The sequence below is a fragment of the Hippoglossus hippoglossus genome, chromosome 11 (genome assembly GCF_009819705.1).
Source record: "Hippoglossus hippoglossus isolate fHipHip1 chromosome 11, fHipHip1.pri, whole genome shotgun sequence".
NCBI classification, from domain to species: domain Eukaryota; kingdom Metazoa; phylum Chordata; class Actinopteri; order Pleuronectiformes; family Pleuronectidae; genus Hippoglossus; species Hippoglossus hippoglossus.
The window spans coordinates 16,945,692-16,971,138 of record NC_047161.1 but is presented as its reverse complement, the minus strand read 5'-3'; the positions used below and the strand labels follow the sequence as shown (position 1 = coordinate 16,971,138).

Genomic DNA, 25,447 nt, shown 5'->3' with positions numbered 1-25,447 from the left:
GTCGCCATGGAAACTGGGTCAGCTTCATGGTAGCCATGGCCGTGAAAAGTGCTCTCTTGCGACAGGTGTGTGTGTGTATCTGCGTTTGTGTGTGCATGTGCTTGATTCTGAGAGGAAATATACAGGTCAGGGAGATAAAAAGGAAGTGTTTGAACAGTTGTGCAGCTGTGTGCACATGTTTGTGGTCATTTGTAGAGCTGTGTGAGAGCATAGGTACATATTGCCTTTGAATGTATTAATATCTGAGGATATTAACATCATGTGGATATCCCACTAATGAAACCCACAAATAATAGATACAAATAATAATTATATTTCTATTTGTATAGCAACACATTACAGTAAGAAATCCAACAGTTCCCACAACCAGCAGACACTTGCCGGCTGTGGAGAGCATAGCAGCTGAGCAGATTAGGTCAGATTCTCGCACTCGGTTGAGACGTATACTTCTGTTCTGAAATAATTTTTCATGTTTTGTAAAATAAAAACTTTATTCAAAAGATGCTGCACAGTCAATGAACGCATTAAGGTGCTGATTATCGTCCCTCCCTCACCTCGCCCCTCGTTTCTTCCTCCCGCTCTCCTCTGCTACTCATTACCACTGCTAATTAAAAATCTGTCACACTACCTTCTCCTCCTTTCCCCCTTTTTTTTTCGTATCATTTCTCTCACTCCTCTTCTCTCTCTATGTGAGGTCACCGGAGTGGAATCAATGTCCGATTCAAAGGTGGTCGTCATGGTCGCCTCGGCCCCCCTCCCCTCCCCACTTTCCCCCCTTTTATGTCTCCCTGTCCGTTCCCATTTTGTCCCCACATGATTAAGCGGTTCAGTGCCCAAGGTGGTTCATCCATTGCTGTGCTTAAAGACAGGGTCATTAACACCAGCGAACTGAGACGCTAGAGTCGTTAGCTGTCTGGGAAAAAAAAGGTTATGAATGACTAGTGAAAGAAGCCAAATGTAATATGGGATTTTTAAAGCCGATGATGATGTAATATCCAAGGTTTTATATCACACCTTTAGAGTGACGAATCGAGGAGGTGTTGAAGTTGCGGCAAATGAAAGGAAACACATTGTAGTAAATAAAAGACACAACAATGTATCAGGTAACAACAAGAGCTGACAGTAGGTTAGATGCTGATGCTGATGCTGATGATGATGATGATGATGATGATGATGATGATGATGATGATGATGATGATGATGATCAGATACAGCCCAGAGGACATAGAAAGCAGGGTTCTCAGCACTTCATTCTGATCAACAGGAGAAATGTAAACTATACACTGTACATGAGTAGTCATCAGTGCCCCGTATGGAACTTTTCATGTTTTCATTTATTTTAAGGCCATACAAGACCAGCCATGTGTTTAACAAGGGGTCAGTTCACTAAAATTATATTTTCCCATTGAATTCCTGAAGCTGCCTGTTTGTTTGGTTTCTGAACTAAACCGCAGTCGGCCACAAGGGGATGATCAAGAGGATTTGGCTTCACTTTTGGGGAGCTGTCATGTCGTCAGTCTTTATATACGGTCCATGGTTCAAATTCACATGGAGCCAGTCATCGTTGTAAACACAGCAGGCAAAAAGTGATGCAAGCTTTACTAACCGTTCCAAAGAAAGTCTTGCAACTGAAATGGTGAGAGATGAGACAATACACAAAGGGGGGATAATTAGCCGATGAGCCAAAGGTGACAGAAATCGGGTGGGAAATAAACCACAAAGGCAGGAAGTCATGACCACATATAAGCTGTGTCTTAATTCAGGGGCAGCAACCTTCGTAGGCTGCATTTGAAGACTAATTGCGTCACAGTGAAGCAACTAGGCTCTCCCATTTTGAAAGGTCGGCACATGTTTCCTCCCTGAGAAACGAAGACTCCAATGGTGGATCCAGCTGTAGCTCTAGGCAACAACAATTAGGGGGCTGGTGACGCAGATCACGGAAAGCCTCTGTAGACCAGACCGTCTTATTTCGGTTCTGCCGTCGTAGTCTACGAGGCCCGAGAAGGAGGCGTTCTCGTGGGCCAGGTAGAAATGAGACACAGCTGTTGTAGGTGAAACAGGAAACAACTTCAAACAAGATGTCCTAGGTAACATATGTTCTAAATTCAGTGCAGGTTTTTAAAAATATGAGGGACAGTTAGTTGTATATACATAAATCGTGTAAAATTTAAATAAGGGTGGTAGGGTGGTGCAGCACGAAGGTTTCCGGTTCAAATCCAGGAACTCCAGCTTCCTACCACAGTCCAAAGACTGAAGACCGGGGTTCGGTCAGTTGGAGAATTTAAATTGACCTAAGGTTCGAGTGTAATTTCGAATGGTTGTTTGTCTCTATATGTTGACCCTGTGATAAGATAGCGACCTGTCCCAGTTGTACCCTGCCTCTCACCCAATGACACCTGGGATTGGCTCCAGTACTTCCCCTCGCAAACCTCAAAGTACAAGCGGTACTTATGGAAAATTAAGGCTATATCAGAGTGTACCTTGCACTGCAACGCAAGTTGAGAAGATAACATTTTTATAATTCTGCGAATTCCTTGACGCAGGTTTTACAGCAGATTTTAAAGCTCGACAAATTTAGGCAGCCTGTCTCTCAGTTTCAATCGGCACCGTGAAACAAAATGGCAGATGTTGCAACAGAGGGGTCATCACTAGACATTTTTCCTGATCTCATTACATTGCCATGAAACATGAAAGGGGACAAAAAGTAGAAAGAATTGATGGAGAGGAGAGAAAAGAAGGATCATTAGAACAGAGATGAGAGGAATGTTACTGCTCATTTTTGAAAGGTCACCAGTCTCTGTTTCCGACAACGGCAAGTTCGATACCCGAAAAGGTGATAGTGACAGTTGGAGTACACTACAGGCCTATAGGTAACATAGGTAAGTGAGCCTTGACACTCTTTTGCAAAATCACTTGACAATCACTGAGCAGACACAGTGTTCGCGCTCTGTGTGTGTAATCATCAGTGGACAGCTAGGACACACTTCTGTCTACAAGAAACTCACTCACCATCTCTCTCTCTCTCTCTCCAACACACACTCGCTTCACACTGCTCACCCTTGACAGCCAGTGAGAATATGAATTAAGTGTGAGGAGGAGAAGGAAGAACAGAGAAGATAAGTGAATGATAAAGGACAAAACTTTCTCTCCTCTATGTTTACCGTTGTAGTCGCGGTTGTAATACAATTTTCTGCATCACTGCCTCCTGGTGGACTGTAGGTGAAGCCATATGTTGTTCATAGGTCAGCAGGCTGATTTGCCTAATCTCTGCCTGTTCTTCAGACTGTGGAGGAAATGCAGGCGAACACCGTCTGCAGAAACCTTCTAGTTATTTGAGAATAGTTCCTGGGACTAAAACTTCCAGGTACTTTTGGTCAAAATGGGGGTTACATGTATTAAAGTTATGGTTGGTACGTTATTTCTAAAACAGTAACTCCCATTTGTTGAAATCCTCTTCACGTCCCGATAGCAATCAATAAAGTTGTCAGAAAGAAAAAGAAAAGAGCGTCTATGGCCCTCGCGGGACTGTAATTTAAACACTTATTCATGTCGTGATTCGGTCTGAATGCAATGATTGGCTGGCGTACCTGTCTGTCACTAACCGACTTGCCTGCCTGTACCCACCCAGTATGTGTTCTCCCTGGGCAGGACTGGAGTCTTCAGCCGCGGACACATAAACCGTTGAAGCAGAAAAGTCATCTTTTAGCAGTTTTCAGGCAGCGTGCATGTTTTGGGATCGTGGCTTTGACGAGAGGGCCGATGGGAGAGGGTGGGATGTATCACTTGCATATTGTAGCAAACTCTTGAAAGCTTTTCCAGGATTACCAACCCGGGATTTTATCCTGATAAAAGACACAAGAGGTGACGATTGTAATAAAGCTTGTAGAAATACTGTGGTCATCGTGGACACTAACAGCACTGCACACTGGATGCAAACAACAATTTGCAGTGCCAAGGTCAGATGCTTTGTTAAAAAAGATAATATGACCATTGCTCGAGCCTACACCAGAACCTATTTAGTGGAAAAACGAAATTTCGAAATTTCAAATCAAATTAAAGATATCAGGGATTTTGTGTGTGATGACAAAAGGGATCGATAAAAAGGGATAAAAATGGGGAGGAGAAGCCAGAGGACAGTGACGAGCTGAAGTGTCTGGGGAGAATCGAAAAGGAGGATGGAGGACAGAGGAGAAAGAGGGAATAACAGGGGGAAGGAGACGGGTGGAGGAGCCGTCCTTTGTGGAGTGTGGAAAGGTCAATTAGACAGTTTACTAGCCGCCATGGAACAGAATTACATACCACACACACACACACACACACACACACACACACACACACACACACACACACACACACACACACACACACACACACACACACACACACACACACGCACACGCACACGCACACAACCCCAGCCAGACGCTCACTTAGACATGAGTAGAGGTTTGGATTTCATTATCAGGCTGCCGGCTTGCCCATCAATTAGCACGGATAAGATTGTATCACCTTTCGCTGAGGGAATAGATCTGCAATCACAGCTCCGTGCTGTGATCTACACACACTGTCTCTCCGAGTCTGCCCTTGTTATAATACATTCACATTGTTTCAACAAATATTAAATCTTTTTTTTTCCCACTGGACCAAATATTATCATCTTAAATATTGAGGTACGGAGCAACATAAAAACCTTGCAGGGTCAATGGATTAAGTGGGCAATAGAGGACTTGAGGAAAGTACAACAGTGAACAGTGTCCAAGTGAGGAGATTAATGGTAGAATGGTGGCACAGGACAGGAGAGATGAAAGAGAGAAGAGAGGGATGAGAGGATGAGATGGGTTGGCTCCCATGGCAACCCTGTGTTGCCGAGGGACACACGCACGCACGTAGTCATGCATATTCATAGCAGTAAAATGGAAAGAGGCTCATACTATATTCGTGCCATTTTCAATGGAGCCTATTTCAATTAGAGGCCGGGAAATTCATTTCATATCAATTAATTTGATTTCAATAATACATATATGAAATTAGAGGAAGCAGAGGCAGAAAGAAAAACTGGAGAATGGAGATTTTGCGATAACACCAACAGGAATAGTTGGACATTTTGTGGAATATTTTGTTTTCATGTGGGAATTAAATGTGATAGGACAAGAGAAAATAACGTCACATTTATAAGCTTAATTCTGCAAAACGATATCAAAGGAAAAAGGTTGTTAAATCTTTTTTTTAATCTTATTTTTGATGGATTAAGGAAACAACATGAAACCTTTTAATTAGTTTTGAAGAAATTAGCTCCAACTAGCTTCACATCTCTGTGAAGGAATTAAAACTGTTGTTGTTGTAATGCTCCTCTAAAGTGAGATAGCATTACGCTGGACTCACATGTATGTGTTGTGCTTGACGCTGGGCGCTCCCTACGCTTGGTGCCGGTGTGATTGGGGTTAGCCTAACCCTAACCCTAGGGACAACAACCACGGTTAATGCTTAGGACATACATGGGCGGCTTTAAGCTAACGTGCCATGCCATAGTTATCAATGCAATGCTAAATAGAAGTACACAGGAAATAAAATCCACAACCAGAGGAACACACACCAGGTTCACCAGCTTCCTCTGCGACCACTCTGCTTCTGTTGACGTATGCAGTGCGAGCAACGCAACGCAACGGAACCCCGATGCAGTCTGGCAACTCATTACGTCATCCCAATTCAAGTGGATGAGTTCAGGTTGACACATCCAACGCATGCACGTGAGTCAAGTGCCACATCTTCCCATAGGCCTACAGATGTGTACTTCTGTAAGTCCAAACTGAAACTGGTTGTTTTAGCTGGTTATCTCTCTTTCAGAAGGATTGATGCCTACCTTGGGTGAAGGACACACACACACACACACACACACACACACACACACACACACACACACACACACACACACACACACACACACACACACACACGTAACATAGAATACAAAAAGTGTGTGTTGCATTGGTTGCTCAGGGGGATGGACGTTTACCTTGTGCTAAAGGTTATATAAATCCCAGCGAGGGGGAGAGAGGGGCCTCAGATGACCTCGATGATCACACTGTAACACACTGTAACCAAAATTCACACCTGCAACACTCCCTTACAGTAAGGTAAACACACACACACACACACACATTTGTTGTGTTCTGTCTGATTAAAAAGTGTGAGCATGTGTGTTTTTTGTCACTTACTACACCATATAAGAACAATAGTAAAACTATCTTTGTTATCAAGCTGTTGAGTAAATGGAGACAGAACACCAAAATAATGCGAAAATCGTCAATAAACATGCTCCCCCCCACTGACCCTTTTACACACTTTGATATTCACATGCTGTTCTAACAGTGAAATTATATCCATCTAAGATTTGTAAGTTTTCTAAAGCACATCACAGAGCAAATGTGAGCATAAGTTAATATAGCAGTGTTAACTGTTAATCTGCCACATGTTGTTGTGTATGTAGCTCATGTACGTTTAGTTCAAGTCAAATCGGCTTTATTGTAATATGTACAGCTTATATAAACCCCAGATAGATGAAAATGGTCACAGTCAATGAACTCTGCTAACTACAACAACAGTGTAAAACTATGTCACTGTAGCAGAATCAATACAGGAACTACAGTAGAAACCATTATATAACCATTCAGGATATTATGTTGCTGATAATAAATCCAATCAATGCGTATACTATTGTTTATTTGTGCATCCAACTCATGCGTGAATATTTTACAAGTCCTTGCTTGATAATGCAGATAATCGGAATAATCCAACATACTTTAATCCAACACTGTTTGTGAATCTGCATCACTGAATAAAAGAAAATCAACTTATTTTACAACAAAATCTGCCATGATGTTGGATTCAAGAGAGACTTAGCTTCTCGGGTTCAACCAGGACAGAGGGGATCACGGCCCAATCCGAGAAGGTTAGACCGATTTTCAAATCCTCTTCATCAAGCTCCGGGGATCAGCTCCTTTTCCATCCAAAAAAAACATCCAGTTCTTGGATCAACTGTCCAGAAACTAGTTTATCTTTTTGTGATCTCCCTTCTTCAGTGACTCTCACTTCACATGTTCTCTTTCATGCTGCCTTGGTTTGATTTTCCCTCTTTTGTGGCTCACAGGTGTGTCCAACTCATCATCTTCCTTCTTTTCCTGTTCAGGTGTAAAGGGTCATTCTGTCTATTTAATTTTTTCCTTACTGCTACATTGTTATGATGAAGGAATAACTGAGTGATCATGTAATAATGTAGGAATAACTACTGAGTACTGAGTGCTCATGTAATGATGTAGAAATAACTACTGAGTACTGAGTGCTCATGTAATGATGTAGAAATAACTACTGAGTACTGAGTACTCATGTAATGATGTAGAAATAACTACTGACTACTGAGTACTCATGTAATTAATACAGGAATGTCTACTAATTTCATAATGTCACAATACTGAATACTGAATACTGATACAACAATGTAGTAATTACTACTGAGTACTGATACAATATAGTGGTATATGACTTGTGAGTAGGCCACGCGTGTAATGTAGTAATGACTACTTAGTACTTAAACCATGGTGTAGTAATGATTACTGCATATTTATACAATAATGAAGTAATGACTACTCAGTACTTATACAATATTGTAGTAATGACTAATGAGTACTGGTACAATAATGTAGAAAAGACAACTCAGTACTCATGTAATTAAGCAATGACTACTTAGTACTTATACAATAATGTAGTAATGACTTGTGAGTAAGCCACGCGTGTGATGTAGTAATAACTGCTTAGTACTTAAATCATAGTGTAGTAATGACTGCTGCAATAATACAATAATGTAGTTTATCTCTCCATTCTTCTCCCTCTCTTTCTTTCTCCCTTTCTCCCTCCCTCTTTCCCTCTATCTTTCTAATTCCCGCTCTGTCTCTCTCTCTCTCTCTCTCTCTCTCTCTCTATCCATCTATCTATCTTTCCCTCCCTCCTTCTCTCTCTCTCTTTCTCTCTCTCTCCTTATCTTTTCCTCTCTCTCGATCTCCCCCCCCCTCTCTCTCTCTCTCTCTCTCTCTCTCTCTCTCTCTCTCTCTCCTTCCTCTCTCCCTCCTTCTCTCCCTCTCTCCCTCCTTTTCTCCCTCTTTGTCTCTCCCTCCCCTTCCCCTCTCTCTCTCTCTGTCTCTCCCTCCTTCTCTCCTTCTCTCCTTCTCTCACTCTCACTCTCACTCTCACTCTCACTCTCACTCTCTATCCATCTATCTATCTTTCCCTCCCTCCTTCTCTCTCTCTCTCATTATCTTTTCCTCTCTCTCTCTCTCTCTCTCTCTCTCTCTCTCTCTCTCTCTCTCTCTCTCTCTCTCTCTGTAAGAGCGTTTTCTTTTTGTTTTGATTGACAGGCGACATTGTCGAATCAGCTGGTCGGCATCCACCTTTGAGCAGCAGCCCGTCCAATGGGCCCTCGGGGGCGGGGCCTCCATGCTAATGTGTTGGCAGGGGAGACGCAGCGGTTCATTCATCTTCTTCCTCAGAGGTGAGTTAACGCGAAGGTTATTTTACACGAGGGAGGAAACTGATTCTGGAGCCAAACGTCACGTTGACAGGAGCTGGGAGGAAAACAAGAGGTTTTATTTTGTAGCCTAACAGGAGCTCATTCTCTTCCAAACATTACAAGGTAAGTGGAGGACATTGTTTATTTATTTGGAAACCAGCGTCACGTTAATGTGTGTAAGTGTTGGCAAACATTTGTCTAAAATAGCTTTACTTGCTCAAGCAATTAGTGATGAGACCGGAAGTCATGGGTTTTATTTTTATTGTGATGGGCAGAAATCCAAGGTGTTTTTTTCTGGAAGAGAACAGTGTCAGTGTTTAACATTTATTTATTCCTAGAAATGAGTAAAGTCGAGGTTTCACTTAGACTCTGCAGAGGAGTTAGTGGCTTCACTGACTTGCTCAAGGACACTCAGGGCTGCAGAGGCAATTGAACCTGGGATCATTGTTTCCTGTTGATATTAAAAGAGGCACATTGGTGAGCATATGGTGACAGGAAACACTTCCCCTACCACTACCAGTGTATTGTGCAGGTATGTGTCAAAGTATAATATGCTCTATATACTGTATGTCCGATGGATGATTAAACCGTTCAGAGTTAATGTCCTTTATTCTGTGGGAGAATAAGGGAACGTGCGTGTCGCACCGCCTCAACTGGACTCACATGCAGATAAATAAGCATGAATGAATGGATGGAAAATTGCCTTTTAATTGAAGCAGATGTTTGCTTCTGCATATTAATGAGAATGCAGTTGCAGGATCTGTGCATCTCCATCAAAAGTGTATTTTGCAGATTAAATTCTAAACTGTTTTGCCCCCAAAGTCTTGACTTGTTGAGCTGTGTGAGTAAAGCGGTTTCATTTTTATCAGTACTACCCAGTCCTCTGTGGATGACACCAGGACCTGCACAATCAATAGCACCAGCTTCCAGCGAGGGCTATGTGTGAACGAGTTGTCAGTACTGATGGCCCCTCATGTGGCTGTGCATCAAAGGGTCATATCAGATGTGTTACTGCATCATAGTAACTGACCGTGTGTGTGTGCGTGTGTGTGTGTCTGCATATTTGTATGCCTCACTGGGTCTGTATGTAATGTGGTGTTAATTGATTGTGTTCCTATACAGAACAAAGTCAGCAAAGCAGAGATGAATGGAAACTAAGACACACACACACACACCCCCATGACAGACAGCTGGTGACAGTGACGGCTCAGTTTGGTTCTGTAGCCCTTTGGCTGTCGGCCTTTAACTGAACCAGAGCAGGTCTTCAGTGCATGATGGGTAATAGAGCTGAAAGATATCACATTTTAGAGCTCAGTTGTTGTTTTTAAAGGTAAATATATGTTGTATATAAAAGTAGTAGAATACGGATGTATCGATGCTGTATATAGAAATATGACTGATTGTAACCTGGGGTTTTAATTTTGCCCGAATATGGCTGGACAGTATGGACAAAAAATATATCAGGATAAAATAAGTGATAAAAATCAATATTGATAATTATCACAATAATCATATTATAATTATACATGATCATAAATGTCACATTATTATTTCTGTTTAGTGTAAAGGCAGATTTTGAACTCTTCTTTATGAGCAGAGAATCACAAACGCTTGACAAACATTTTACATATGTGTTTGTAAGGATCGACAATGTCAGACCATTATATAGATATGTGTTACCCTCATGGTTAAATGCAATTTTTATTGTTGTATTGCTCAGTCCTATGCCCAAAGCACTGACTTTAACTTTTAGCACAACCCACTCTTACACTCATAAGAGATTGTTTATAGTCAGGCAAGTCAAGAGTCAGGCTGTCTCAAGTGGTGCTGAGGCTTCAGTGAGGGAGCTATTGCAGTGGTTTGATTAGGACCTCTTTCCATACTAATCCTCTCCTTCAAAATGTACCAGAATATCTCCTCAAACCCATCACATAATTAATAGAATAGAATAGAATGTAGGTCTTTCTGTGTCGAGTATGTCATGCCCTGCGATACAATGGCGAGCTGCACAGGGTGTAACACATGTCAGCTTGGATTGGCTAATGTATTATAATATAATATAATATAATATAATATAATGTAATATGCCTGTAAATGCTTAACCAAACATTAGTTTCACCATATAAACTACAGGATTCTTCACATACTGTACAAAAAGTATTTGAGATTGAATTTTCATGAGATATAAATATGCCTTCTGTTTATTTCCCTCAATTCTCAGTGTCACACACTGAAATAACTTTGATTTAATTGTTGTTAAGCAGTAGCTCATGTTTGTGTTTTGAAATTTGTATTAAAGCTATTGTTAGTTTATACTTGGCTCTCAGATTGTGCGTCTAATGTTGAGATCATAAATTGCAACGTCATGCCTCCATTCCAGCCTGGCTCCAACTCTTAAGTAGCCTCGGCAGAGTGATAACTCAAGAGCTACAATAAAATGTTTAAGTGTTCTCTTATTGATCCACACTTTAAGACTTTACATTAAAACAGGCTCCCATTTGTCTTTTCTTTTGTCATTATAAACCTGTACATTGTTACTGTTAATAAAAATAACCCTCAGTAGCATTTACAAAATGGCTACTCAGCGCTATATATTGTTTAGCTTTAGTGCTGTGACAGCAATCCACCACAGACACATGGGTACTGTTGGTTTCATCACATAGGATTAGACACAGGCCATTTCCTACAGATGCAGTAAGTTGATTACTTGGTTTTTGCAGTGATCTTAGACATAGACCGTCGCTCCTGGTTATTTACAGTAGAGAGAAGCTGCAGTTACACACAAAAGCTGAGTAACAAATCACTGAATGGGAAAACACATGATTGTAGGTTTGTAGGATTGTAGATGTAGATACGTACTTCCTCTACTCTGGAAATACCTATTGATTCCCATTCAGCTCCGAGCGACATGTTACGCTACAATTTCCTGTGTGTGTGAGTGTGTGTTGTTTGTTTTTCCAGCCCTAATCTTTAGTCCACTTTTCTGATGGCGGTAGATGAATGATCCTATGACACTCACAACCATCCTGCTCTCCTCTTCCTCTCTCTGCCTTTGTATCACTTACATTTTGTTGTTAGCCTGTGGGCAGGTGTACAAGGCATCTGTCTCATGCTTCACTGGCTCATTGTGCGCATCTGCTGTGCATGTGTGTTGCTGCATGTGTGTCTTTTGACTGATTGATTCATCCATTTCTGTCACATACTTTATAACCCTGGGATATTGATGTTGTAATACTATATATATATATATATATATATGTATGTGAGTGTGTGTCTGTGTGTGTGACACACTCTCTTGCTCCTGCTGATAATGGCTGTGCAACAATAAAGGAGTTTGGCGTAACTGGCGGATAAAGTCACAGTTATCCATATAGTACAATGGAAATGCAACACAACAGAAACATGATAATAAATATGCCAGTTCCTTTTTAAGATCATGTTTTTATCAGAGACATGTATAAGAGGGAGTATTCTGGTCACTTCTGGATTTCGAGAATCAAGACGTAACAAGGAAAAAGTGGTAAATTTACAAGAATCCAGTCATAATGTTATGAGAAAACGTAATAAATATATGAGAATAAAGCTGTAATATTACAGGAAAAAGATTTATTTACAATAAGGTCATAATATTACAGGTCATTGTTTAACAAAAAAAATCTGAATATTGCAAATATAAAGAAAAGAAAACTTTTTTTTAGAAAATAAGCAGCAAGAGGAACTTGACTCCCTCTCGATAAAATGTTTTTGAGCCAATCTCACTGTTTTTTGAGAAACTATGAGATCCCTTTGAATATCACACGGATGTAACCATGTGATGGCCTCACAGTCCTCGACCACTTCTAAATATTATGACTTTCATCTCAAATTCTCTGATGTTGTTTTCCCTTGCATGTGTCCTTGAAGGTGAAGGTGTATAGCCATCTGTAGCTGAACTGTGCGGCACATGTTTTGTTATATAACATCCCTGAGTGGTTCAGTGGGAATGTGTGAATAGTCTCCCGCAGGTGCGCCTCAAAATGGTCCATAGGTATGAACCTGAGTGTGAACCTGATGGTCTTTCTATATATATATCCCCCGGTGAGGTGATAGATTGACAACCCGTTAAGGTATACCCCCGCCTCTGGCCCAGTGCATGCTGGGACAGGCTTCAGCCTCTTATGACCCTGAACAAGATAAGTGGGTAAAATAATACAGTCTACAACAGATAAACTAAAGCGTAGGCAAAAAATTACCAAGTCAAATCAGTGGTGTGTTTTCAGGCTCATCTGTTTGCTGTAGCTTTGTATATGTGTGTATTTTGCTCTCTGTTCACTTTTTCTTATTTCAAATTTGAACACACACACTCCACTGCTTATTACCCTCTCTGCATATGACATGCATCCGATTGATTTTCACAACATACCCTTCTGTACATGGTAGGCTAATAGATAATTGTGTAGTTGCCATACTATGCTTATTGCATAAGCTGAGAAGTTTGCCAGGAATGACCCCATTCGTGCCGGTGGATACGGAGAAGTGAAAAACAAGTCAGCGCCAAAGTTAGGTTGAAATCAAGGAGTGCTGCCAAAACAAAAACAATACAAATACCTGGGGACGAAAAAGCAGAGCCATATACATAAAGAAGACACAGACGAGGATGTCAGGAGAGTTCGTGATGATAACAGAGCAAACGCTGGCGGAATGAATGCGTTACGTCCTGCCTCTGCCTGCTGCACCACCCCTCACCTGAATCCTCCGGAGGAGTCGTTGCTGTTGTGAATGCGTCTGAGCTGAGAATCTCCTGCTGCGTTGCTCGTGTGCGAAAGGAAACCTCTGGAGAAAGTCCGGACCCAATTCTCCGGAGTTTCCCCAGAGGTCTGAACACGCTTTACACTACTGTCAACATGCCTACACTACTCAACTGTCTGTGTGCCTGTGTGAGTGTAGGCTTATGGGAAATGGGCGTGTTTGTTCTCAAAAGTGTTTTCGTCTAATGCTGAAAAACACCTGAGCCTTGCATCCAAACAACTGTCCACCTTGGGTTTGTGTGTATGCGTGTGGGCTTCTGCCTGGGTTCAGAGTTGTCGCTGGAATATTATTAGCAACATTTTACAAGGTTGTACAGGTCTGACAGTCTGCAGACAGAAACAGTAGTGGACATTAAGTGCAGCACTCAGACATGAGGCACCGGGATTTTAGTACGTGTAACAATCGTGGCGATAAATACAACACTGAGGTGAATAAATGGGGGTTTTGGAGATATGGGAGGTAAAGTTTTGCAGAGAGGCAGACTCATAAGTTCACACGCACACAGCCGGTTTGTCCCCTGCGTTTCTCCCCAGGCTCGACATGCTGCCTGGTCTTAAATTAGAGTGAGTGCTGCACTGAGTTGAGCTGCGTTTCTATAGCGATGGATCCTGCGTGCTCCGGTCTCCAGAGGAATCTATGTCGATTAAAAAGATATGTAGATCACACTGATACGAGGCAACACCTCAGCTCCAACACCTTTCGCATGTCTGTAAGCACTTACATGTTCATGCAAATCCTATTCACTTTATGCTCACATGACTGTAACTGTTGGAGTCATGGATACCAACAGCATAAGGACATTTTGGATTCAAGTGTTGATTGCTGATAATTTTTGTTTACATTTTGCCAAAATTTTTTATCCAAGTCCTCCCTTTCCTGTTCCTCCGACGACTGCCACCACTACTTTTAACTAAGTATGTTTTCACACCTGACCACACCTGACCACACCTGACCAGGTCTCAGCTGGACCAAGGTCTCAGCTAAGCTTCATGTCTTTGTTGTTTACATTTGATCAGGTTAGTGTTGGTTTCACATTGCATTTTGTATGACATAAGTACGTCTTGTCATCATAGACTACGTGGGCTGTGTCTATCGATAGTTGACATTAATTGGTCTGTTGACGGGCATGAATCGGTTTTCTGCGTGTTGTCAATTTGATGGACTGAACTATCCAAAAGATGTTCCCAACTGCAAACGAAAACAAATCTGGATTCAGTTTGAAATCTCCGAAGGTGGGAATTAAAAAGGTAGGTGTGAAAGCGCCTTAACACTACTGCTACTGAGCCCCTACCACTAAAGTAGATCTCCTCCTCCCTCTCGTCCTCCTGTTCTGACTACTACCTACTTCCACTAGTTAGGGCTGGACAACATGTTTGAAATCAATATTATCACCTTATGGAATAAATGAATGGTGATGATAAGATTTTTTTTTCTGTTGAATGGTGCACATTGTAGTAGTGTACATTTTATGAACATTCAATGGAAAATCTAATCGCCCAAATAACCAAATGGGATGATACTGGTTCATTTCATTTCAAGGTGTTTGACAGGTCTTGAATATATATATTTTTTGTTCCAGAATTTGACCAGGTCAAATGATATATTGAATCAATGTAACAATAAATATCGAATCAAACATGGGGCATCATGTGGGATGAGGAAGCCTGCCCAACCCACGGCACACTGATGTATCAGCAAGCCAAACGGTCTGGTCCAGTTGGCAGATGGACGGTTTCGATTCGCCAAAAGCATCATCCTTTGCCGGATGGCTGTTTGGCAGTGAGCCAGGGCAATTGTTGTCATGACAACGTATTGTTCCATTTTACTTTTGTTGGTTTGGTGAGTTGCAATGACGACCTGTCAGAGTGCAGTTTATCACTCGCATATCAATATGTCTGCTGTCCGCTTCTCCACAGATGTGTCCATCTTTCTACTGTATAGTGTAATCTTACTCTCTGTAACACACTCACACACACACACACGCACACACACACACACGCACACACGCACACACACACACACACACACACACACACACACACACACACACACACACACACACACACACACACACACACACACACACAAACGTCACAGTGTAGTTCATGGTGCCGGCTGGTATTGGACTGGTTTCCTATTGATTGTTCCCCGCATTGTACATTTCCATTCTCACAACGGTTATTGCCACTGCAAACACACAACACACATCAATGCGCACATGCACCCACACAGGAAATGGATACTGAGGCCTAGCCTCCCGTTTTTGCTCTCTTTCCAACTCAATTACAGCTTTTGCCAGCTAATCATTTTTATTCACGGGGACACCGGCACATTTCCCCCTCCGGGCTACGTTCAGTTAAAGCCTGAGTGCATCATGACTGTGGAAGCCCACTGCTTTCCAACCCTGTTTTCTTCCTTGTGTACACTTGTGCTGTGAGGGCCCAGAAAGAGGGAACAATGTTTTTAAGAGAAGTGATAAAGTATAACTGGTGTGATCTGAGGTCAGATCATATCCTGTTTCCACAACTAAATTGGTGCGACAAAGAATTATACCAAGATAAGAATTTTCTGTTGATATGGATAATTATCAAGATCAATGTCACCTTCTTATTTGTTTTAAGTTTAAAACTTTTTTTTCCCTGAGTGAAGGTTGAGGTTTTAAACTATTCTTAATGGGCAGAGACACCTGCTGAACAGCAACACATTTTGATAAAATATTTCTATTACTATTAATGAAAAATATTGCGATTGATGAAAATTATATTGCGATAATTGATATTGTTGTATTGCCCAGTCGCACCCACAAAGAGCAACCACTCCTTTAACGGGAAGAAACCTGGAGCAGGACTGGACTCGGTGTGGGTGGCCGTCTGCAGCTACCATTCGGGGTGAGAGGAAAGAAATGGGGAAGAAAAGAGGTGAGGGAAAGGGAAGGGAGAGTGGAGAGTCTACTATATTATTATAGTATTAATATTATATAGTTTACAGTAGTCAGACTGAATGAAGCTAATTCTTAATAGTTGCATTAAAACTAATAATTTAGCACAAAAGGTGGTACTGCACCTAAGGGGGGTCAGTATTTTTCTGTTTATTATCCACTAAAGTGCTTCATTAAATAACTGTAGAAAGTTACAACCTAATTATCTTTATATTATTGTGCTAACGACCCCTCCTTTACTTGTGGCCAACATGTCCTCCACGTTAAACAACCGAAACGTGTTGTCCGTCCACGACCTCTACATTGACACAGTGAAGTGTTTTCAGCAGTATGACATCATCTGCCTGTGCCTTTCAAAGCTGTTACAAATCTTAGTTACCTTCACCAAGGTGGTGATGTTTTCATTGCTGTGTGGTGGCCTGTGTCCGTCTCTCTCTGAGCACCCCTCTATTTACAAATAAGGCTCGGCTATAGTTTGGTCAGGTTTCGGCACAAAAACATCTAGATAAGGGAACAATTAACAGTTTGGGTTGAAAAATTTGCTTCAAAAACTTTTGGCATCCTGGTGACAGTAAATCTAAATGTTGAGTAAATGTGAATCTAACACATATAACAGAAACTTTTTCAGACACACTTATTGTTTCACTAGCCACTCGATCCAAGGACTCACAACTACAAACCTGATCCTCTTAAATATTCAAATGAAGGGTTGGGTATAGTTAATTTTTTTTTTCGATACTGGTGCTAAATTGAAAATGGTACCAGTGCCTGAATGGTGCCAGAACCAATGCACATTTCTTAAAAACAATCACAAAACAGTCAATGATAAGAAGGGCTTTGTTATTTCAGTACTCAACCCTATTGCGATGACATAAATGAAAGTTTAACTGGGAAGAAGACACCTGAACTGTGAAGTAACGCAAGCCTCTGGAGAGACAAATCAATCATTCTCTTGGATTTGTTGGATCAACTATTACACTATTCTCTACAGGTGGTATAACAGAGCTGTTGCTTAGTTCCAGAACTGTCACCTAACCAGATCGTTTTTTCAGATTCACACTGATTTTCATTCATATATGTAGCAGAAGCTCTGTATTAGCATCCCCTGACTTCTTCCTTTGCTTCCTAATGACTATGGCCATAGGGAGCTGTCTCACTTGAACATAAACGTTGTTGCTGTCTTTCCTCTTGGGAGGACACTCTCCAACAGCTGATACATTTAAGTGATTTGAACTCACTCAGAAGAACCACTGCTGCTGAATTACAGCACTTGTGTTATCCAACAGTGGGAAGGTCCTTGAGTTTGAGAAAACAGTCGTGAAAATGTAAGCTTTAATAATACTGACTCTGGCACGCAAACATGTTGGCGTGTCCAATCAGCTAGATCACCATCAAACTGGACTGGAACACACATACACACAGTGACACGCCGCACTCACAGTCTCCCACGCGTTTACAACTCAGATTAGACTTCGTGTTTCCTATCAGTCTGACAGCTGGAATGAACATGCGTTAAGGCCCCTTCAGACTCGGTGAGATACGCGTCTTTCTCTATTGAACGCCTGCTGGGACAATTTTCTACAAGCCCTGCTTATCTGCCTGCTGCCTCCCATTTCTCTCCGTCCTTCCATCTTCATTTCCTTTTCACTCCGAGTCTAGTATCTCCCTGTCTATTTGTCTTCTCCCTCAGAGGTGTGAATCCAGATTGAGTCATCCTTCCCTCTCGTATTTTTTTTCCACTCAGAGCATCTCTCATCTTTCCTCGCTGTGTCTTTTCCCCTCCTTTAAACGTTGTCGTGCCACTTCATGATTGTTTCGATATGTGCAGGAATGTACGAGACAACCCGTGTGTGATGGAACTAATATGTCCTTGATGTCCCATGTGGAAACTGGCATGTTTGTGTGTCTATGTTATGTTGTGTCTGCTTTGTGTTGACGTGAACAGATTGTTAATGATGTCAGTGTGCACAGTAACAGCCTGTTGCCGGGCCAATTGATCCCCTTTGGTGGGATTTGCAGAGCAAGCGTTGAGGGCTGTATGTTTTAGGCAAATTGCAGCATTTAAGATTAAGATTTAAGATTTATGTTCGCCCCAGAGGGCTTGGAATGAGCAGTGTGACTTTGACTGCGTGTCATTGTTATTAGAGAGCATAAAGGGCTCCCTCCTGGGATTTGTTCCTTTCATAGGTTCTTATGGGCTTAGGACGCTAAGACTTAAATTGGCATTTTTGAGTTAAAGATAGTTAACATTTTAATGCGAACATCCAGTATTCAAAATGATCGCAGACCCATTGACAACTTGGGAGCAGTGAAACAATCTATAAACAAAACACTGACATCATTATCATATAAAGTTGATAAGAAGCGCAAGTATTTTGCTATGTGATCCAGCAGAGGGTTTTCACGATCAGCTTGACCTATTGCATGCTTCTTGGCCCATCAGTAAACTAAGTCAGTAATGTTACGTTGTTTTGCTTCGAAAACGGAGGGCGCTAGCAAGCAAAGGCATCCTGAGCCGACAATCACGACGACACAATTATCTGAGAAGCAGTGTGTCGAAGTGTTGTGATCGCAAAGTAATGACCAAAGATAAGGCTGTTTGTCGACTTTGTGCAAAGCAGCTTGCAGACTCTTATAGGACAACAAATCTGTCAGCTCACTTGATAGCTTTCCACCCCACACAGGAGGCACAATAGACAATCGGACCAACAACAACCATATCTGACAGTGCAATCCAAATCCATTCAAATATATTGTGAAGTTAAATCCATTCAATATAATCTTTTTGGAGAAGTGACAGCCCTTAAATTATCCCAACTATCTTTTTCTGCATGTTCTGTAACATATACAACAACACCTATTTATCTGTGACAGGCTAAAGGCTTCCAATACACGCATAGCCTAATTTGACATACATGTCCATCCACATATATGTGCATGTGCACTCAGATAAGCATCACCTTCACCGAAGCAGCCATAATAAGAAAATGTCATGGCTCTTTGACTCCCCAGAGATTTGATTTATTTGCTCTGAAAGGCAGCATAATCCCAGACTGAGAAACAGCCAGCGTTACCTCCAGACTACCTCCAACACCTGAACACTCTCCCACAGCAGATTTCTGCCTCAGTAAAATGAGCCGGCAGAGATGTGCGCACCTGACGTGAAGACACGGTGTGACCTGGGGACAATTAGAATGAACCCACAGGCTTCCTGACTTGTCAGTGTGAACTGTGTCTCTTTTGATTCTCACAGATGGGATAAGTTTCCAATGTGTTTGCTCGCATGGCTGGTCGCGCCTCTTGCTATCTTCAACAGGAAACTCTATTATCTGCTACATTTACTTCTCTAATAGAGGGATACGATCTCATCTGCCTCAGTCAGTGGCAAGAAACAAAGTTAGAAGTGTGTGTGTGTGTGTGTGTGTGTGTGTGTGTGTGTGTGTGTGTGTGTGTGTGTGTGTGTGTGTGTGTGTGTGTGTGCGTGTGTGTGGTGGAGCTCAGGAGGGTTTCAGCCAAAATAAGCTCACAGTTTGGTGCACATGAGGTGTGTGTGCCTCTCTTGATGCAGTGAATGATTTATAGAGCGACCTGAGTGAATGTCGTCAGTGATTTGGAGATATGGTTAAATATTCATTCCAAGTGTCTGCTGCTTAAGGCAGAATCAAACACATTTAAGGTTCTACACAATAAATTGTGTTATTATTATTGTTACAACATATAGAAACCGTAATATATAAAGAAATACTTTGTCTTTCTTGATGGTATTGAAATTGGCACGATTTCTGTTTTAAATACCAAAGCATAAGCCAATATGGGCTTATTACTGCCCAACCCTCTGCTTTTATGAATGACTCATGCTGGTTTGTATTAGAAAAACATGGTAAAAGTCAAAGCTTTTCTCCTGCAGCTACTGAAAAAAGACAAAGTTGTTTGAATTGCACAGTTCCAACAGGACTGCAGTGAACGCCCAGCTGAGTCATTCACTTTCTTAAAGCAGTGACCGTTTCATTGCACCTTTATCATGTGCCATCTATTTTACAGGCACATTTTCTCTTCATTTTCCTCTTTAACTGTGGAATCTGAGGGAATCATTCATTTTAGTGTTGCAGCTTCATAAAATCACAGGTAACCTTTTCTCCCACAGTGCCTCCCACATGTCACGGAAAGTCCAAAATATTTTGTGCGACTCTCCGTGACTTGGGTTTTTCGCTGCCTCTTTCCACATGACTCGCTTCGCCATAAAGCAGGACATGGTGTTATTTCAGCCACTGCCCCGCACCCGGCACGCTCATTCCTCAATTCAGAGGAGGATTTGTAGACGCTTAGCTCGGCTGCATCGGCTGTGTCCCGGTGTCAAAGTGCGAACGCTGTCAGGCAGGGCTGTGAGTCAGCGGTGGCGTCATGAAGGCACTGCAGTGCTCCCCAGCTGTGTGTGTGTGGTGAGGAGTCAGTTTATGGCCAATATAGCAGCAAATCACAGGCTCGCATTCACACAAGGTGATTAAAGAGGTAGAATATTATGAGTTGCTGTGGAAATCGAAAGACCTTTTGTATCATATGTCGGCAAATCATGTGCACCTCTGAAACAATCCATTTCAACCAATCATTTTAACAGATGATTCCGTGGATGAACTTTACCCTTATAGAGTGATGCGGGCACTTTTCCATTTTTAAAAGTTTTGACACACATAGCCATATCAAGACTATAGAATGGCACTCAGTAAAGTGCGTACCTCCACTACCAGTCCTCTTGATTTCCCAATCAAGCTGCACTAAATCGCATACTCATAGATATCAGTTCCCTAAACATGGCTGCTCTTTTCATCAATAGCCTTGCATTATTCCCTAGGACATCTATGACAATATCAAAACACGTCCTTATTATAAGTATCAGGATTATGTAAGAAAGAATTCTGAAGAAATGTCCTCTTGTGTATGGGTGAATTGTTCGATAGTGGTTGACTGTGAGGATATTGTTGGCTATATCTGTGTGATATTCAAAGGAGTTTCATATTTTCTCAAGAAGCAATGAGATTTGTTCAAGATTTTGGATCCAGGAGTAAAACTCTGGTGAGCACTGGTTCTCCATGGTGGTTATTTGCTAGATGGTGGTTACTTGTGTCGGGAAGAATCCAGGTTTTACTCTGCGTGTATGTCCTGTGCTGACACAACCGCACAGGGGAATTAGAGCTGCGGCTGTTGTTTTGTCTCTCACCTGCTCATCTTCACGCTCACCCTGTCTCTCTCTCTCCCTCTCTCTCTCTGCCCCCCTCCCCAGAGAGGTGAATTCGTCATGGGTAAACACAACAGTAAGCTGGCTCCGGAGGTCCTGGACGACCTGACCAAGAGCACGGAATTCAACGAGGTAGAGCTCAAGCAGTGGTACAAAGGCTTCCTCAAGGACTGTCCCTCTGGCATCCTCAACCTGGAGGAGTTTCAGCAGCTCTATGTGAAGGTGAGGCTGAGGTGGAGGGCAGGAGGGGAGGAAATCATGGCAGGAAATCATGGCAGTTTATGACTTAGTTATTCAGTTTCTTTACAACTGGATAATACTGTTTTTCATTCCCTGCTCTACCTACGTGCTCTGTTTTTTTCCTGTAGTTATTGTGAAATGAAACAAAATGACTCATAACATTGTCTGGTAGTTAGATAGAAAGCTGATGTTACTGTTGCTCTGGGGCATTCAGAGGAGCTAGAGCCTACAACACTGGCAGCTGTTGTTCTATGAAACTCTGACATTAATATTCTGGAGATTTTACGGTGGACAGATTTTTCATGGATGCACAATGGTTAAAGATGTTTTTAAATGAGTTATGAATATGGTCTCTCATTCATAGCTAAAGGGCTCAGAAGACATCTGTTTTTTCTGCTCTGACAATGGTGATATTAAGTTAGTGTAATAAATTTTCCATAAACACACTTACAACGTACTTCAGAGTAAATAAATTATAAATGAATGAAAACTGTCTTCCATCAGTTAGTTTGCACTGACATGATCTCAAGCAACTGACACTACAGCGCCCCACCTCTCCAAAATCATTGCCGCTATACTTCAGGATTGTGGCGGACGCACATTGCAGGCTCACTTTACAGGTTAACAATAAACACATTTTATGAAACAAGTATTTAAACACGTTAAAAAAAAAGTCCAACATTTCGCGCATACGCAGTAAAACACCAGACAAGACGTGAGGCGCACAGAACATATCTCTATGTGACACTCTAATCTGTTAACACGGACGCTGAGATGTTGTATTTTTCTTTAAAGTTCAATAAATGCATGATTCCAAAGTCACTATATTACAATATTACTATATACAATTATGATTTTTGCCATAATTGAGCAGCCATAATACATAACATATTTTTATTCAAATGATACATATGAATAATAATACACTGAAGGGCGATTGAAGCATGCTTACCCCTTACGTCTTATTTCACCATGTTAAGGAAAGTGACAAAGAATTCCTGGCTCCTCCTTTCTATTCTGATCCACTCCAAAATAAAATGTGTTCTTTGTTGGTCCATGCTCCACTCCTCCACTGCGTGTGTGTGTGTGTGTGTGTGTGTGTGTGTGTGTGTGTGTGTGTGTGTGTGTGTGTGTGTGTGTGTGTGTGTGTGTGTGTGTGTGTTATATATAAAACAGCATAAGCATACTAGGACTTTCAATAAATTTCTACTGCCCTTTTCAAGCATGGTATAATAGCACATCACACTGCTGCAAATGTTATATTAAGATTAATTAAATGATGTCTATAATAAGATTATGTTAAGTCTGTGATGAATAGTCGTTTCCCTTTTCACCAACATTTAGGAGGAGCTGCACAATTCAACAGACACGCCATTTATGTTGCCTTGTTTTTGTCATTTTCCACACTCCAGTTTTTCCCATACGGCGACGCCTCCAAGTTCGCCCAGCATGCGTTTCGGACGTTTGACAAGAACGGTGATGGGACCATTGACTTCAGGGAGTTCATTTGTGCCCTGTCCATCACCTCCAGAGGCAGCTTCGAGCAGAAACTCAACTGGGCCTTCAACATGTATGATCTGGACGGGGATGGAAAGATCACACGCATGGAGATGCTTGAGATCATAGAGGTGTGTTTGTGCCTTATTTAGGAAGGAATCCTCTCTGATAGTTAAAGATGTTCAGACAAAGCCCATCAGTTTTGTTTTCCCTTTCCCTACCTCTGCAGGCCATCTACAAGATGGTGGGCACGGTGATCATGATGCGCATGAACGAGGACGGGCTGACTCCTCAGCAGCGCGTCGACAAAATCTTCTCCAAGATGGACAAAGACCACAATGATGAGATCAGCCTGGAAGAGTTCAAAGAGGCCGCCAAGTCTGACCCCTCCATCGTCCTACTGCTGCAGTGTGACATGCAGAAGTAGAGAGGGATGGGTGGAGATGCAGAGGGAGGGAAGGGACGGGGAAAGGGTTGAACTGAAACAGGGATATGAGAACAGAGAGGTAGGAGAAGAAAAGGGGGATGCAGCTGAGGTAGGAGGAGGAGGAGGAGGAGGAGGAGGAGGAAGAGAGAGGTAGGGAAGATTTTTTTTGTGAGGCAGCGATGACAAGGAATGAGCCATATTTGGAACATAATGAACTGCTGATTGATGCCATTCTTTTCTTCCAACCCATCCCACTGTGCAGTACACTCCTGCAGGAGAGATTTACAGAGGAAATATATAGAGGTGCCACATTCCCACTGTCAGGCCCCCTGCTCAGCATGTGAGATTACAAGGCTGTGAGGTGGCTCAAGTGCAAATGTCAGCTATCTAACAGTTACTACTACACAATACTCTTAATTTTTTAATTCGTCTTCTTTTTACTTGGGAAATAACACAAGGTGTGCTGCCCTTTCCGGGATCTCTTCATTATGAGACTTCATGAAATGCCTTATTTCAGTTGTCATGAGTCTGCACCTGTTGCCTGGCAACCTCACAGTGATAAATGACGACGATTTAAGAAAACCATTGCTCCTGGCAAAGAAATAACAACTGGTAAAAGTGCAGCTTCTTGATTTGTCCGATTCTTTTTACACCTTTGGACTGAACCAGGCTAGCAGCACCGATGACAACATTAGGGTGGTGATATACGTATAATGTTATTAGCAACCAAAAAAGAATATTTCCCTAAAATGTCATTGAATGTAAGTTCTGCCAACCAGAATGCCAATTTCTAATCACACATGTGCTGCGGGATATTCTGAAAAAAAGAATAGCATCAAATCAACAAAGAGCCTGTTTGGTCCTTATAGAGCGACAAGAGAGAAACAAATGTGTTGATATACAGAAAATTACTTAAATGAACAATCACATTAGATGTGTGTGGGTTAGTCTGTCGTGAGCTGTGTCTCAATTCAGGGGCCACATCCTTCAGAGGCTGCACAGAGTGAAGAGTGAAGAGTGAAGAGTGAAGAGTGAAGAGTGAAGAGTGAAGAGTGCATCACAGTGGCATGACTAGGCTAAAACCCCCCAAAGGAGGAGCTCTTCAGAGGCCGGGTAGCCCTTGAATTTAAACACAGCTATAGTGTCTATAACACCATGAATGTGTGCATGTATGAGTGTGAGAATATGTTACAATCCAAATACACTTGCCCACAGATCAAAGTCAGATCACACTGCCCCACGCCCCGTGTGTGTTTTTGTGTGTGCAGTCGCATTTCTTATTACCTCAACGGCAAAATCCACCACCAGTTACATGACACTTTCAGAGAGCGTTTCTGATAGATTTCAAAGCAGCGTCCAGATGCTTTACACTCCACGTACGAGGCAGGTGATGAATGTCTCAGACGACTGCCTCCAGCCGAACGGTGACGCATGCTGATGTGTTGGTCAGGGGCTTCTAGCTGCGTCTACAGCTTTTTCCACATATGCTAACAAAATCAATATCTTATCGAAATGATTACGCATTTCATTCAAGGGACATGTAATTAGGTTAGAATAAAGCCCTGTACCTGACATAATGTAATCTGGATGGTCCATGCTCCCTGCATGGCTCTCCTTATGGTTTTGTTAGGTAACGTTTGTACTATAGTTTCTTTCGCATTCTTCAAATGATATATGTACTGTTTGCAGAATAATGCAGTTTTGCCAGTGCCTATTCTATTTATTTTAAGGTCAGAATTTTTCTAATTACTGGCTCACTAAAGA

General features: G+C 41.9%; 1 protein-coding gene across 2 annotated transcripts; it reads left to right on the top strand.

The window, feature by feature from the left end:
* The first annotated feature begins 8,406 nt into the window (after window positions 1–8,406).
* LOC117771169 (visinin-like protein 1) lies at window positions 8,407–24,238 on the top strand. Of its 2 annotated transcripts, none has more exons than XM_034601269.1 (4): window positions 8,407–8,542; window positions 21,565–21,741; window positions 23,172–23,387; window positions 23,486–24,238. In XM_034601269.1, exons 2-4 carry the CDS (start codon window positions 21,580–21,582, stop codon window positions 23,681–23,683), a joined length of 576 nt encoding a protein of 191 aa, XP_034457160.1. In that variant the 5' UTR covers window positions 8,407–8,542; window positions 21,565–21,579; the 3' UTR covers window positions 23,684–24,238. The 2 variants fall into 2 exon arrangements, with proteins under 2 accessions (XP_034457160.1, XP_034457159.1); XM_034601268.1 differs by lacking the exon at window positions 8,407–8,542 and adding an exon at window positions 8,543–8,683.
* The last annotated feature ends 1,209 nt before the right edge of the window (window positions 24,239–25,447 follow it).